The sequence below is a fragment of the Gadus morhua genome, chromosome 3 (genome assembly GCF_902167405.1).
Source record: "Gadus morhua chromosome 3, gadMor3.0, whole genome shotgun sequence".
NCBI classification, from domain to species: Eukaryota; Metazoa; Chordata; class Actinopteri; order Gadiformes; family Gadidae; genus Gadus; species Gadus morhua.
Window position 1 is genome coordinate 25,985,147 of NC_044050.1, and position 14,890 is coordinate 26,000,036.

The following is a 14,890-nucleotide window of genomic DNA, read 5'->3' on the forward strand; positions in this document are numbered from 1 at the left end:
CAGGTTAAACAAGCCATCTGCAAATACACTCAGGAGTGTTCTCCTACATAGATATTCACTTTACTTGTTTGGTGATTCAAGGCAAGGCAAGGCAACTTTATTTATATAGCACTTTTCATACACAAGTGCTTCACATATAAACATTGTCATACAATAAAATTAAATGATAGAAAAGAAAACATATGCAAAAAATGAGTAAAATAGATATAGAAAATAGAAAATAAAGGCAAAGTTAAAAAAGCATTTTAGAAAGTGCAATGTGTTTAAGATCAGATCAACATTCTCTCTGGTACTCCAACCCGACCTAAAGGAACTTGGTCCTTTCTCTGGGTATTTCTCTGGGTTTCCAACCCAGATTCTGGGACTCCAAGCCGGATTCTAGGACTCTAACCCAGACAAAACTCGGGTCTCAAACCCTTATCCTTTCTCAGATCATGTATCTCTCTGGTAAAAATAGAAAATAAAGGTAAAGCTAAAACTGCCTTTTTAATTATTTTTTTTAAAGTGCAATGTATTTAAGATTAGCAGAAAGCTAAAGCAAACATTAAAGTCTTCAGTCTTGTTTTAAAAGTGGTGAGAGTCGGGGCAAGTCTTAAATCCTCAGGGAGTTTATTCCAGCTATTTGTTGCATAACTAAATCCTGCTTTCCTATGTTTTTTGTATACTCTGGGGATAAATAACAGATTGGTCTCAGAAGATCTTAGTGGTCTAGAAGGGTTATGTAGTGGAATCATATCAGTTAAATATTTTGGCCCTAAAACATGTAGGGATCCATAGGTGACCAACATGATTTTAAAATACATGTGTGTCTATGCCTTAAAAGAGGCAGTACATAAGTACAGTAATCATAATTCCACCATGTTCACATGCTTCCTAGATGCTTCAAAAGCTTTTGACCGTCTAAACCATGGTAAAATATTTGCTAAACTAAGGGAAAGAGGTGTTCCTTCATACTTGGTACGTGTATTGCATTTTTGGTACTCCAATCAAACCATGCAAGTCAGATGGGGAGATTCTATATCAGAGCTGTATATCTGTATATACAGCTCTATATACAGCTCCATATAATCTGTATATGAACGGACTCTCTAAAAGACTCACAATGTGCAGGACTGGATACATGGTGGGAGAAAGGCTACTTAATCATTTAATGTATGCTGATGACCTGGTCATTATGACCCCCAGTTCAGCTGGCCTTCAGCAGTTGCTCAGAGTGTGTTCTGACTATGGACAGCTCTTTGATATCAAGTTTAATCCCAAAAAGAGTGTAGTCATGATCATGAAAACTAAGGAAGATAGGGATGCAACATTCCCTTCTTTTCTTTTGGCTGACAAGGTGCTCAATGTTGTGGATAAGGTCAGATATCTGGGTCACATCATTAGGGACGACCTCAGTGACGATGATGATGTTAAGAGACAATACTGTAAATTATATGCACAAGCTAACATGTTGTCACGAAAATTTCATGTGTACTGATGATGTTAAGATTGCCCTTTTTAAAGCTTATTGTACTCCACTATATACTGCCCACTTGTGGTGCAGATACAGTAAAAGTAAATATAACAAATTGAGAGTGGCGTATAATGATGCTCTAAGAATTCTGCTGAGGCTACCAAGGTGCACAAGTGCCAGTCAACTGTTTGTAAACAGTGGTGTTCCCACTTTAAATGCATTGCTCAGGAATCTGATGTACAGTTTTATGATGAGATTGATGGACTCCAAAAATGAAATTATAATGACTTTTACCATGCCGAAGTTAAGCAGCATCAGATACACTTCCAGTCTCTGGAAGCATTGGAGAGAGTGTCTGTATGTTTTTTAGTTGTGTTTCTTATTTGTTTGTTGTTGTTTTGTCTGTTGTACTGTTTTGTATATGGACCTATATGAGTCTGAAATAAAGATAAATAATAATAATAATAAAATCAATTCTCTGACCAACAGGAAGCCAATGTTCAAATTTACCCTACTCTACTGGTAGGGTGATTCACTGAACTTGCAGGGAGATCACTGTAATTGTAGGGTGATTCATTATATGGGTCCATATGGGCTGAAGCACATTGATCACTTGGTTCCAAAAGACTCAAGTGCTATATTGCTAAATTTGTGCTGTTGTTATATTCGTGCCGGGGGGCGCACACTAAATGCAAACAGAGTCATCCTGCCAAATGTTTCTGACCCCAGGAGAGGCGGCTACGATGGTTTGATCCCAGAGCGTTTATTCCTTCAGTTCTCTTTGGCTTGTATCTCGTTGTATCTGACGTGTGTGTTGCAGCGGCCGTGTTCAGGGTCCTCCTATAGGGAATAGAAACACACACACACACACACACACACACACACACACACACACACACACACACACACACACACACACACACACACACACACACACACACACACACACACACACACACACACACACACACACACACAGGCTTATGGTTGGAGGGCTGGTGTAATAATGACGGGCTGTAGTGATATTGACTAGACTGTACAACATATGCACCCACAGAGCACCTACCTGCTGTGTAACGCCACCCTTCTGTTGGATTGAAGCTACAAACAGAAGGCCAAAATTAATGAATAAAACAGCACCACTATAAGTCATGCAGTAGAAGGGTCTGCTGTACAGAGAGGATTTCCACATTCATTTATCTTCCTGCTGCCTACACCGCCATGGGAAGCATGTGGACACTCAATCTATTGAATATCCATAAGGGGAAGCTCAGACACATTGGCTGTTTCTACCATGAGGGACTGCTGCTTCATGTGTGCGTTGGGGAAAAAACACAGTCAGTGTGAAAAGATTGCGGACAATTAACGTCATTTTTCCACATCAAACCATTGGGGACAGAAACATTTCTGCCACCTTTACAGGGACAGAGAGTGGGAGTTGCCGATCACTATGTTTTCACACACATCAAGCAGTATACTCGGATTTTAGAATGAGGTGAGAGACAGTTTCCCTTCAGGCTGCTGGAAGTGCCAAGAACTTGGTTCTATGATATGCAATCTTCTTCATCTTTTTAATGCTTATTTTGATTACTTACATATCTATAGAGATCTAGATATAGAGATATATTGACAGATAGTGATAGAAGTAAAGAGTGATAGATAATAAATAATATTATATAAATTGATAAAATAAAAAACAATATTCACTCTATAAAGTAGACACACAACAACTGTAGAAGGAGTAAAGGCCGATATATGCTCTGTTTTAGACGTAACGCGTAAGCACGTAAGATACATAACCCCCCCTTGCGCGGTAAAATATCCCCCCTTACGTGCTTAAGTGCGTCGGCCAAAATTCCTGACTATGCGACTAAAACACTACGGCCCTACGCAGCTCGCAAAGACTGTGATTGGCCAGCTAACCACATCCTTTCAGGAGTCTCACATTTCCGGTTTTACAGCATAATAGTGCCATTTTTAAAAGGCCGTTACAGAAGCGAATGAAGAATTTTGAAGAAGGAGAAGAAGAAAACACAAGAACGAATTATGATAATTATAAATATAAACAAGCCAGCGATTTCCACTTCCACGCCCACAGATTCGTTCATTGCTCCCCCTACTTTTCTGGCGGAGAATCCCCTTGCAACACGCGCAATCCTTAAGGAACCTTAAAGGAACCGTAAATCAAAACTTGTCTAAAACAAGTCCCTTGTGCAAATTACGTGCTTACGTCTCTGCGTCTAAAACGACCCTAAATCGGCCTTCAGGAAGAAAATACGACGGAGGAAACTAAACAGAGAGAAATCCTAATAACAATGAGTGTGGCTTGTAATGCCAGACTAATGCATTATTCATAAATGATTGTTATGAGGTAGCTGGTGCAACCTGCAGCACAGCAGGGAGAACGATAGCAGGAGACCACCCCCGTACCGAGGACAGCTGGTCCGCTCGGCTGCGGCTAACCCTGGGGACAAGCTGCTATTCAACATCGGATTCATCTCTCACAGGAAACATCTAGCCTCAATGATATGTTAAGCCTCCAGACCATTGTCATTATCCAACAAAAACAATTGTAAGAAAAAACGCCTTGCCTTGGAGATGTCTTTCAACATAGAATATGATGACAGATAAGAATAGGATGAATGTAACACCACAGACGATCGGAATCACAATCCGGAACAGCCATATGGGTTCCTCTTCATCACCTGTACAGAAGAATAACAACACTCACGTCACTAAAAGCTCCACAACATGAGCAGTCTTTGAGCTTTCTGTGCAGTCCAGGTGGAGGCAGGGTGTGTGAGGACTTCTTACCAGTGAGCTGTTCTACTGTGCAGGACGTCTTAGCGTCGACTGACCGGGTGAGGTTACCAGCAGGGTTGGCAGACACACAGCGGTAGGAGGACCGGAGACCCAGCCTGTCCACGGTCAGAGGGAGAGAGCGCTGGGTGCTGCTCTGGTCCACCAGGTCCTCTCCTTGATACCAGGAGAGAGTCCCTCCACTCAGTTGGTCCACAGCACACAGCAGGGTGCAGGCCTCGCTGCTCACAGACGCTACGGTGACACTGGGCTCCAGGACGGCATCTGGGGACAGAAGACCACAAGGTCAGCTTGACCCCTCCTAGACATGACCTCTACCTTCTAGTATACAGCTTGACCACTCCTAGACATGACCTCTACCTTCTAGTATACAGCTTCACCACTCCTAGACATGACCTCTAGCTTCTAGTATACAGCTTGATCATACACATGTCCACTACCTTCTAGTATACAGCTTGATCATACACATGTCCACTACCTTCTTGTATACAGCTTCACCATTTGCCCCTCTAAACGTGTACAACTCACATTGTCTGGATACAGTAGATGAGGTCTTGATCACAATGAGAAGAAGTCAATGTTACCTACCATAAACACTCAGCTTGAATGATACAAGAGTCACGATAACATCAACAGAATAATCCCCTGAATCCTTGCTCTGCAGTCTTCTTAAAGTGAACAGGCCAGTGGCTCGGTCCCAGGAAGTTCGGTTCAGGAAATCATAATTTTCTATCAAAAACACACTATCTTTCACTCTAGCGATAACATCTCCTTGTTTCACAAGAGATCCATGACTCTTGACAGGCACAGGTATGGTGACCTCTCCCCCCACAGTGGAGATCAGGTTCTGCTTGACTTCCTGGTCAGCAGACGACGTCATCACTGTAACAGATCAGGAGACATCGCTCAGACAAACAGCCCTGTAACCGTACTGTAGTACCCTAATGAAATACTACTGTAACCTACTGTAGTACTGTAGTTAACTTCTGCAATAATGAAGTACCCTACTCTGTAGTATTATAGTACCATACTGTAGTATTGTTGTACCCTACTTTGTAGTACCATACTATACAATTGAAGTCTCCTACTGTATTATTGTTGTACCATACTTTAGTATACTACTGGTGCTCCTGTCTCTGCCTCCCCTGTTAAATGGTGGATTTCTGGGTTATCCATTAAGAAACTGCAACATTTTATAAAGAGAATGTTTTTCAGAAATCTTTATTTAGCCAAATAAATTATTAGCCTATTCCACAAGCCTCGTACATAGCCTGTAGTGAAGGCGGACTGCACTGATCAGAATCAACCAATGAACAGCATCACTAGACTCACCAGGGTCCCAGGAAGTTTCTGGATATTTAATGGAGGTTTATATTTTAAATTAATGTAAGTCTTTTTTAAGACCTTTTAAGTCTCATAAAAGGTCCTATATGATGATTTGGTCGATGTTTATTTTCGTGTCATGGCACACAAGTGGCCCATCCCACACAGCATTACAAGACACCAATATAACTACAAAAAGAGTGCAGTACATACACAATAAGAATACACTATACAGTACATCCAGCACCGGATAAACACACTAAATATAAATTGACATATTCCCCTAGCCCACGGCTTTGTCCATCACGGTTGCTGCGTTAAGCCAGTGGCTTTCAGATCCACTCACGGGTCCGGGACCGACTTTTATACAGAAGGGGGTGAATGTTCCGAAGACAGACCGCTGCCATACGAGAGTAGTACTACTTCTAAATATAATAAAGCAAATGGCTGGTGTGAGCATGGTGCAAAGTGGTGATGAAGCTAATCGGCAGGACAGGGCTCTCCAACCGGAGAGGACAGCACATCTTTTAATGCTTGAATAATAGCAAACTTTTACACAATTATTACACCATGATACATTCAAACTATAAACTACATATATCATCAAGCATAACGTAGACTAGGCCTACTACTACACATACAGACACAGACAAAAACACACACACACACACACACACACACACACACACACACACACACACACACACACACACACACACACACACACACACACACACACACACACACACACACTGCCGTTCTATTGCTGAATATAGTCAAGTAAAATTAAGAAAATAAATACATAACCCTGTATTAAATAGATGAAAAAGTGTACAGCTGATACATTTTTGGCCAGTATCATTAATGGAAAGCTAAATCACCCACCTAAACTGTATATTTTCTAATATGTAATGTAGATGTGATATCATATTAAGACATGTTCCATCTTCCTACATCCCCTCAGGCAACAATACATGAACATAGGGCGTATTGCTTGAATTACTGGGTATCGATATAAAGGCCAGGAAAAATACAAGAAATCTACAACTTAAAAGTCTTCATACCAAAATATGTCCCTCAGGCATGGAGTATTACAAAAATCTTAACTAGACTTTGTCACCTCAAATGTTACCGATATGTGTATTTTTCAGCCCCTGGCCCCTGTTCCCACGCTTCTCTGTTCCAGAGGTGGGGGCAGGTTGAAGGGGGTCCGGCTCGCTAGGATAGGGGTGCGATTATTTTATAGTGTCTAATCTTTCTAGTAATCTAGTAAGGTTTTAATAACGCAAAAATGTCAAAATCCTATATCACGGTTGCTGCTGCATGAATCCAGTGGCTTTCAGATCCACTCATGGGCCCAGGACCGACTTTTATACAGAAGGGCTTCAATGTTCCGAAGAAAGACCGCTGCCATATACGCGAGTAGTGCAACTTCTAATTATAATAAAGCAAATGGCTGGTGTGAGCATGGTGAAAAGTGGTGATGAAGCTGCACGGCAGAACAGGGCTGAGAGGACAGCGCTCTGCTCTCCACCCGGAGAGGACAACACATCCCTGTTCTATAAGTAATAATAAGTAATAATAATGGGTTCACTGAAGAACCCATTATTATTAGTAGGGCCTTATGGTGACTTTTACCCGTTTTCTAAATGCGGAAATAGTTCGTTTTTCCAACCGTTCTAACACGCTTTTAATGTGCCGTCCATATGGGCAGGTGGGGCGGCGAACTCCCTGCAAAAGCATGCTCCCAAAAAAAAAAGTTCCTCAGTAAATCATTGCTCCAAGTTTATTTTTGATAATGTGATTGTCACATTAACTATCTATAGTTTCTGTAGGCTTTCCGACTGTTTTTGGTCTGTTGATATCAAATTGATGGTGGCGATTCTAGTTGAGTTTAACGTGTCATGCAATGTGGGGCGACGGAGCTCAACGACCGCGTCCCTCCGTATGTTTCTCGCATAACCCTGCAGGCTGCAATAAGAATTGCAATCAGCGCTATACGACGCCCATATGGTCGTAAAGTAGTCTGCCCCAAGGTCATATTCTAGGACTGTTGTTTTTTAAAATCGAATTACTCCGCCTGTATCTTTCGTCATTGAAGACTATTTATTCATTTATTTATTTCAGCAGGTATTCAAATTGCATACCTGATTTCATACCTGATTTAAACAGCTGTTACTGAGAAATATCTGATTTCAAAAGAGTTGTTATTGAGAGATTTGCACACATCGTCGGCCCAAGTTCCAAATCGAATGTCTGCTTGATTGATGACTTGTATTTCCACTTTTCATGTATTTGCAATGCACTCGCCTGTTGTTAAAATAAAATATGGAAGAAATAACTTCCCTATAAGGGGCAACATATGACGATTGTGGCGGATGGCACTTCAGCGTGCAGTAACATTAGGCTATTAGTTTATTTTTAAACTAATTAGTCACAATTAGTTTAGTTAACATGTTTTAATGTAGCTCAAAATATATATGTAAAAAAAAATATATATTGTGGGTGTGGTCATACGCCAGTAGTTTCTGCCCCACCGAAATGAAGGGGCACCGCACGCTATTGTGCTTGAATAATAGCCAACATTTACGCAATTATTACACCATGATACATTCCAACTATAAACGACGTATATTACCAATCATAACGCAGAGTAAGCCTACTATTACACACACAGACAAAAACTAACACACACACCGCCGTTATATTGCTGAATACTCAAGTAAAATGAAGAAAATAAATACAAGACCTATTGTGCTGAAGCCGAGCTATGAAAAATACAACTACTCGATGAACGGGGAAAAGTTTACCTAGAAGGAGCAGAAGTGCAGGGATCATTTCCATCAAACCGAACAAAGGATGATGCCGTTGGCTCTTGTCTCCACAGCCATGTGTTGCTTCCTTATTGTAACAGCGCTATAAAGCGCCACTGGGTGGCGCCTCCCTTTAGTATGTGATGCGAGATGTTAAAGGTCCCATGGCATGCTACTTTATGGATGCTTTAATATAGAATTAGTGGGTGTCACTGTCGAGTTATTATTATAATGAGGCTCGTACAACAACGTAATCGGAGTCTGTCTTTATTATCGACTCGTAGTATACTAAGTGTGCATTCACACACACACACTCACTCACTCACTCACTCACTCACTCACTCACTCACTCACTCACTCTCTCTCTCTCTCTCTCTCTCTCTCTCTCTCTCTCTCTCTCTCTCTCTCTCTCTCTCTCTCTCTCTCTCTCTCTCTCTCTCTCTCTCTCTCTCTCTCTCTCTCTCTCTCTCTCTCTCTCTCTCACACACTCACACACACACACACACACACACACACACACACACACACACACACACACACACACACACACACACACACACACACACACACAGTCCTCCTAAACAATGTTCCTTACAACACTACTTAAAAGACAACACAAGACTACCCAGAACCAGCGGCTATAAACAACCACAGTCGCTTCTGTTCAGGTGAGCCCAGGGGGGTATACCACGAACCTCGCTGAACATACCAAGGGTTTCTTGGGAAAATCCGGCTCGACAGAGACGCAACTCGCAATCAGAGTTAAATGGTAGCACGACGCTCACTTTAGATTCAATTAGTTGAACCAGGTTTTCCGCTTTATGTTCAATGCGCATTCACATAAAAGGGGCTTTTATCGCGTCATTTGACTCACCCTTACTGTGTTCACACCAAACGCGAAATTTTTCGCCCGTTTGCGTTGTCGCCGAAGTTTTGTCGCGCCACACATCAAAATCTGTCGCTGTGCAAGTTTTGTCGAATTTGTCGCGCCACAACAAGATATCCACCATTGCATGTCTTTACCTTTTGTGGAAGAGGGAGAGACGTCGGAGGACCCGACGCAGTATATTCATAATATTGTAATGACCACGGAAGAGGCAGTGAATGAAGTATTGAATAGACATAGATTTATTAGATAGGCCTACCTAATAAACCGTTGGAACACACAAGACCGGAAACATAGCCCACTGCACCGTCCGTCAAAGGACGTCGGAAGGCATGGCTGACGGATGGGGGGGCTTAAATTTGCATACGCGATCTGATTGGATGACGGATCCGTCGCTGCCGAAAAAAGTTGAAAATTGTTCAACTTTTTGACGGCGTCAACGGAACCAACGGAACGGACGGATCCACAATGCATTGCGCGTCCGTCCCCATTCAAAATCAATGGGGATCAGTCAACGGACGGATGCAGTGGGCACGAGGTACCTCGTTCGTGCCCACTGCCTCCATCAGAAATTACAATGTAAACTAGCATGTCTTTCATCACTCTCATTGCTACAACTAAACACGTAATTTACTCAAATGCCATCTATTCTATTTATATTATATTTCATGGATGATATCGATCTGACTGGGGCCAGCAGCATATTCTTTATTTAAAGATTTATTTCGCAATATTCATGCAGAAACACCGAGAGTTAGACATGAAGGTATGAGAGAAAGGGAGACATAAGGACACGCAGACAGTGACCAAGGGCAGGAGTCGAACCCGGGTCGCTGCCGTAAAGACTGAGCCAGGCTCACCCATGCGCCTAAGCAGCAATTTATAAGGGTTGTAACAAACACAAATGAAAAAGCACATCTATAAAGGGGCGGAACGCTCACTTGGGCCATTCTTCCTGTACCCCCGGAGAGAGCAGCTGAGGCTAGCCTTAGTTTGGTGTTTGATTTCTTTACAAAAAGAGATTCAGGCACCTGCAGTCACCGACTTTAACTGTTGGATGGGCAGGTGTTCCAGTTCAGCAAGTTTTTTTTGACAAAGACAAGAGGAGCCAACAACTGCTTGTCCCAGATATCTTAGATTTCAATGGACCTTTCATGAATCAATTGAACAGGCCTTTCTTGTGGGGCTTTCTGCTGGAGGCTATAAGAAGAGGCAGAGTCTAGAGTAGGCATCTTGTATGGGTGTTTTAACGAATGGTTTGAGTCACCCGTGCCTGCCTTGAGTAGTTGCATTATGGTTCTGTAGAACCGTTTTCATCTGGTTTGTGTGTAGTGGTGTTTTATTTATTCATAATTTGCATAAATATTTGGTGACCGTATCTTGTCTTCTAGAGACTAACCTTCCTGAAGACAGTCTAGCCCCACATTTACTTTTCTAGGAGCTGCACGGTTGGCCTGAATGAATCATTACTCGCTGCCACTCTTCATCATGGTTTGGGTAACCGATCAGATCCATAAGAGATTTCTCAAGTATCAAACTAGAAATTAACCCTGAAAGTATGTTAAGAGTTACAACGGGCGCGGACGGGAACCCATTCACAGGGAAGTGTTTCTCACTGTGGTGGATCTATCGTAACATTTATGTTACGATAGGTTTGAGTCTATTGTAACATAAATGTTACGATAGACTCAAGTTTTTAGAGAAAGACTGCAAATCTCTCAATAACAACACTTTTGAAATCAGATATTTCTCAAGATGCAACTGATATAAACCTAAGGTTACAACAACAACTCTGGTGTTTATGATCCAGACATATGCTACAAAAATATTTTAAATGTCAGAATTTACATTATCGTGAGCATTTTAAGCCTCATATTGTTTAAATAATAGCACATGACAACAACATACTTTGAGATAGAGACACGGGCGTGAGGTGACGATTTTCCTCCTTTACGGAAGTCAACTCACCATAGCTTTCCCACACACACACACAGAGCCAGACACAGAGCCAGACACAAACACACGCACACGCACACGCACACACACACACACACACACACACACACACACACACACACACACACACACACACACACACAGAGTGACTATGTAGTTCCTTTAATGGCCTGTTTAACTGGTCGAAAATAGAAATAAAAGAAGCCCCATTTCATTCTCAGAATTGAAGGCGGATATGGTTATTTGTACAGTTAAGAACTCAGCGACTTTTTGATCCACCCATTATGTGGTTGAAAGGTCTCATTTGTTTTAGGTTATTAAAAAATTGATTAAAAGGGGTGGTGAACCCAAAATGTTTTTTCTTATATGGTCTTTTAACATAGTCGTCTATGCCATTCTCACACTGATAATAAGCCTCATTTAGAGAATTGGTCTAGAATCCTATGTTACTGCCAGTTCTTTACGTGACGTCAAAGCAAATTTCGAATAAGGAGCATGAGGATGATCGAGGACGAGAGGGCTTGCTTGTGGCTTGTTTGTGGCCGTGTCTGAGAGAGGGTCAAGCATCTCAGACACCACAGTGTGTCGTGTGAATTTCATAGACAACATAAAATGTCTTGGTCAGCCTTGCTAAAAGCATTTGTGGAACTATGAGAGGATGACAAATATCTGTTGCAGCACTGGCTGCTGTCTTACACAAACTGGGTTCCTGATTTCATGGGCTCCTCCGGCAACAGGGTCCGGTTGGCACTGCTCTCGAGGGTGTGGAGAAAAAGTTTATTGCAGTGTTGGCAGGTTTGTTGCATGCAGAGCCGGAGATGAATGCTGACATGTCGGAGCTGTGTGTGTGTGTGTGTGTGTGTGTGTGTGTGTGTGTGTGTGTGTGTGTGTGTGTGTGTGTGTGTGTGGTGATGGCTGGTTTAACCTGTATGCCTTAATTACTGGCTGCACAGGTGTGCAGCCTCCCCTAGCCCGAGTCAGGCCGACTCAGCCATCAACCGTTCCAAGATATTATTGGATGCTGAACAATTGGGCTGGATTTTATAAAAGTAAGGAGGATGGAGGAGAGATCAACCTGTTATGTAATGGTAGAAAACAATAGTTTAGAACCATAAGCCTACTGTGGGAGTGTGTGTGGATGATGGCTGGTTTAGAAACCTCACTTGGCCGAGTCTGATTGGACCCTGGGGCTGGGTGAGGCTGCACACCTGTTGCCATTGAGTATACGTTTACATGCACAACTTAATCCGTTTAAAACCATAGTTCGACTATACTCCTCAATTGGACAACGGCAATTATCCGATTATACATGGAGGTGTGAAACTCGATTCATTTGCTGAAGCACTTCATACCCCGGTACGATAGGTGGCACTGTATCCATTTCAACTAGTGGTACTAGAGCCACTGGCTGACCTCTTTACGTCACCAGCAACAACAAACGCTGCTTTCGAGAAAGATGTTTTCAGTAGACAGCTGTCACTCGCTGTCACTTTGGGTCCATGTAATTTCTCCGACCTCTCGGAACAATGTATGCGGACTCCTCCGGCGGCGGCGGAGCTTCTCCTCCAGCGGCGGCGGAGCAGCTTCTCCGGGAGTCCGCATACGGCAACAATCCCTTTCTCTTTCTTCTCCACCATGGAGAATTCCAGCATGCAGCCAATTGCCTACCGAGTCAGTTGAACTAGGCCCGTTGATCACGCCTCTTGTGCTGAAGAAAATGGCAGCAGCTTCCCCAGACAAAGCTCAATCTCTGGCAATAGCCAGACTACTGTTGTGTTCACTACTGCATTGAGTTACTCATAGTTATGTCAGTTGAATTGTACAGCCTCTAGGTGGCGTAGTAATGCAGACAGATAGAGGCGAGAGGAGGAGAAGAAAGATGTAATGTATGTTGATACAAGAACGGAGTTAGAGTTGGCTGGAAAGTAACGCGTTTGTGTTGGTTATTACTACACACCCAACATAACTACTAAACGCACTGTGGGCACAGGTTAAACAAGCCATCTGCACACACACTCAGGAGTGTTCTCCTTCATATATATTCACTTTACTTGTTTGGTGATTCAAGGCAAGGCAAGGCAACTTAATTTTATTAATATAATATAGCACTTTTCATACACAAGGCCGACTCAAAGTGCTTCACATATAAACATTGTCATACAATAAAATTAAATAATAGAAAAGAAAACATATGCAAAAAATGAGTAAAATAGATAGAAAATAAAGGCAAAGTTAAAAAAGCATTTTAGAAAGTGCAATGTGTTTAAGATCAGATCAACATTCTCTCTGGTACTCCAACCCGACCAAAAGGAACTTGGTCCCTTCTCTGGGTCTTTCTCTGGGTTTCCAACCCAGATTCTGGGACTCCAACCCTGATTCTAGGACTCTAACCCAGACAAAACTCGGGTCTCAGACCCTTATCCTTTCTCAGATCATGTATCTCTCTGGTAAAAATAGAAAATAAAGGTAAAGCTAAAACGGCCTTTTTAATTATTTTTTTAAAGTGCAATGTATTTAAGATAGCAGAAAGCTAAAGCAAACATTAAAGTCTTCGGTATTGTTTTAAAAGTTGTCAGAGTTGGGGCAAGTCTTAAATCCTCAGGGAGTTTATTCCAGCTATTTGTTGCATAACTAAATCCTGCTTTCCCATGTTTTTTTGTATACTCTGGGGATAAATAACAGATTGGTCTCAGGAAGGTCTTCCTACAGGAAGCCAATGTTCAAATTTACCCTACTCTACTGGTAGGGTGATTCACTGAACTTGCAGGGAGATCACTGTAATTGTCGGGTGATTCATTATATGGGTCCATATGGGCTGAGGCACATTGATCACTTGGGTCCAAAAGACTCAAGTGCTATATTGCTAAATTTGTGCTGTTGTTATATTCGTGCCGGGGGGTGCACACTAAATGCAAACAGAGTCATCCTGCCAAATGTTTTTGGTAACAAATGTTTTACTGACACCAGGAGAGGCGGCTATGATGGTTTGATCCAAGAGCGTTTATTCCTTTAAGTTCTCTTTGCCTTGTATCTGGTTGTATCTGACGTACGTGTTGCAGCTGCCGTGTTCAAACTCCTCCTATAGTGAACACAAACACACACACACACACACACACACACACACACACACACACACACACACACACACACACACACACACACACACACACACACACACACACACACACACACACACACACACACACACACACACAGATCATGAACACATAAACAAACACAGAGGCTTCTGGTTTGGAGGTGGTTTAAGATAAGATAAGATACAACTTTATTAATCCCCCATAGGATAAATTTGTTTGTTGCAAAAACAGCCCAGCAGCAGTGGAAGGACACAGGATAAAATGACAATGCAATAAATACAAAGTGCTAATTCATAAATAGACGCTTATAGTTAAAATAGGGACTAATAATAATGTAATAATGACGGGCTGTAGTGATATTGACTAGACTGTACAACATATGCACCCACAGGGCACCTACCTGCTGTGTAACGCAACGTTCCCGCTGGATTGAAGCTACAAACAGAAGAAGGCCAACATTAATGAGTAAAACAGCACCACTATAAGTCATGCAGTAGAAGGGTCTGCTGTACAGAGAGGATTTCCACATTCATTTATCTTC

General features: G+C 42.1%; 1 protein-coding gene and 1 long non-coding RNA gene across 3 annotated transcripts in view; both read right to left on the bottom strand.

Annotated features, from left to right (window-relative positions):
• Nucleotides 1-1,522: 1,522 nt before the first annotated feature.
• LOC115540365 (uncharacterized) overlaps nucleotides 1,523-14,890 on the bottom strand; it is a 29,551-nt gene continuing 16,183 nt past the window's right edge. Inside the window, exons 2-6 of one of the 2 annotated variants that reach the window (XM_030351574.1) lie at nucleotides 4,862-5,155; nucleotides 4,268-4,537; nucleotides 4,045-4,158; nucleotides 2,520-2,554; nucleotides 1,523-2,290 (exon numbers count right to left, since the gene is read on the bottom strand). In XM_030351574.1, coding sequence (XP_030207434.1) covers nucleotides 2,225-2,290; nucleotides 2,520-2,554; nucleotides 4,045-4,158; nucleotides 4,268-4,537; nucleotides 4,862-5,155 — 779 coding nt within the window. In that variant the 3' untranslated portion in view covers nucleotides 1,523-2,224. Of the gene's footprint in view, nucleotides 2,294-2,519; nucleotides 2,555-4,044; nucleotides 4,159-4,267; nucleotides 4,538-4,861; nucleotides 5,156-14,890 lie in introns of both variants that reach the window. The other variant, XM_030351573.1, reaches the window with a different exon arrangement.
• LOC115540369 (uncharacterized) lies at nucleotides 14,231-14,787 on the bottom strand. Its single transcript, XR_003976163.1, has 2 exons — nucleotides 14,750-14,787; nucleotides 14,231-14,330 (listed from the first exon to the last, which is right to left on the bottom strand). It is a non-coding gene; the product is annotated as an uncharacterized LOC115540369 (long non-coding RNA).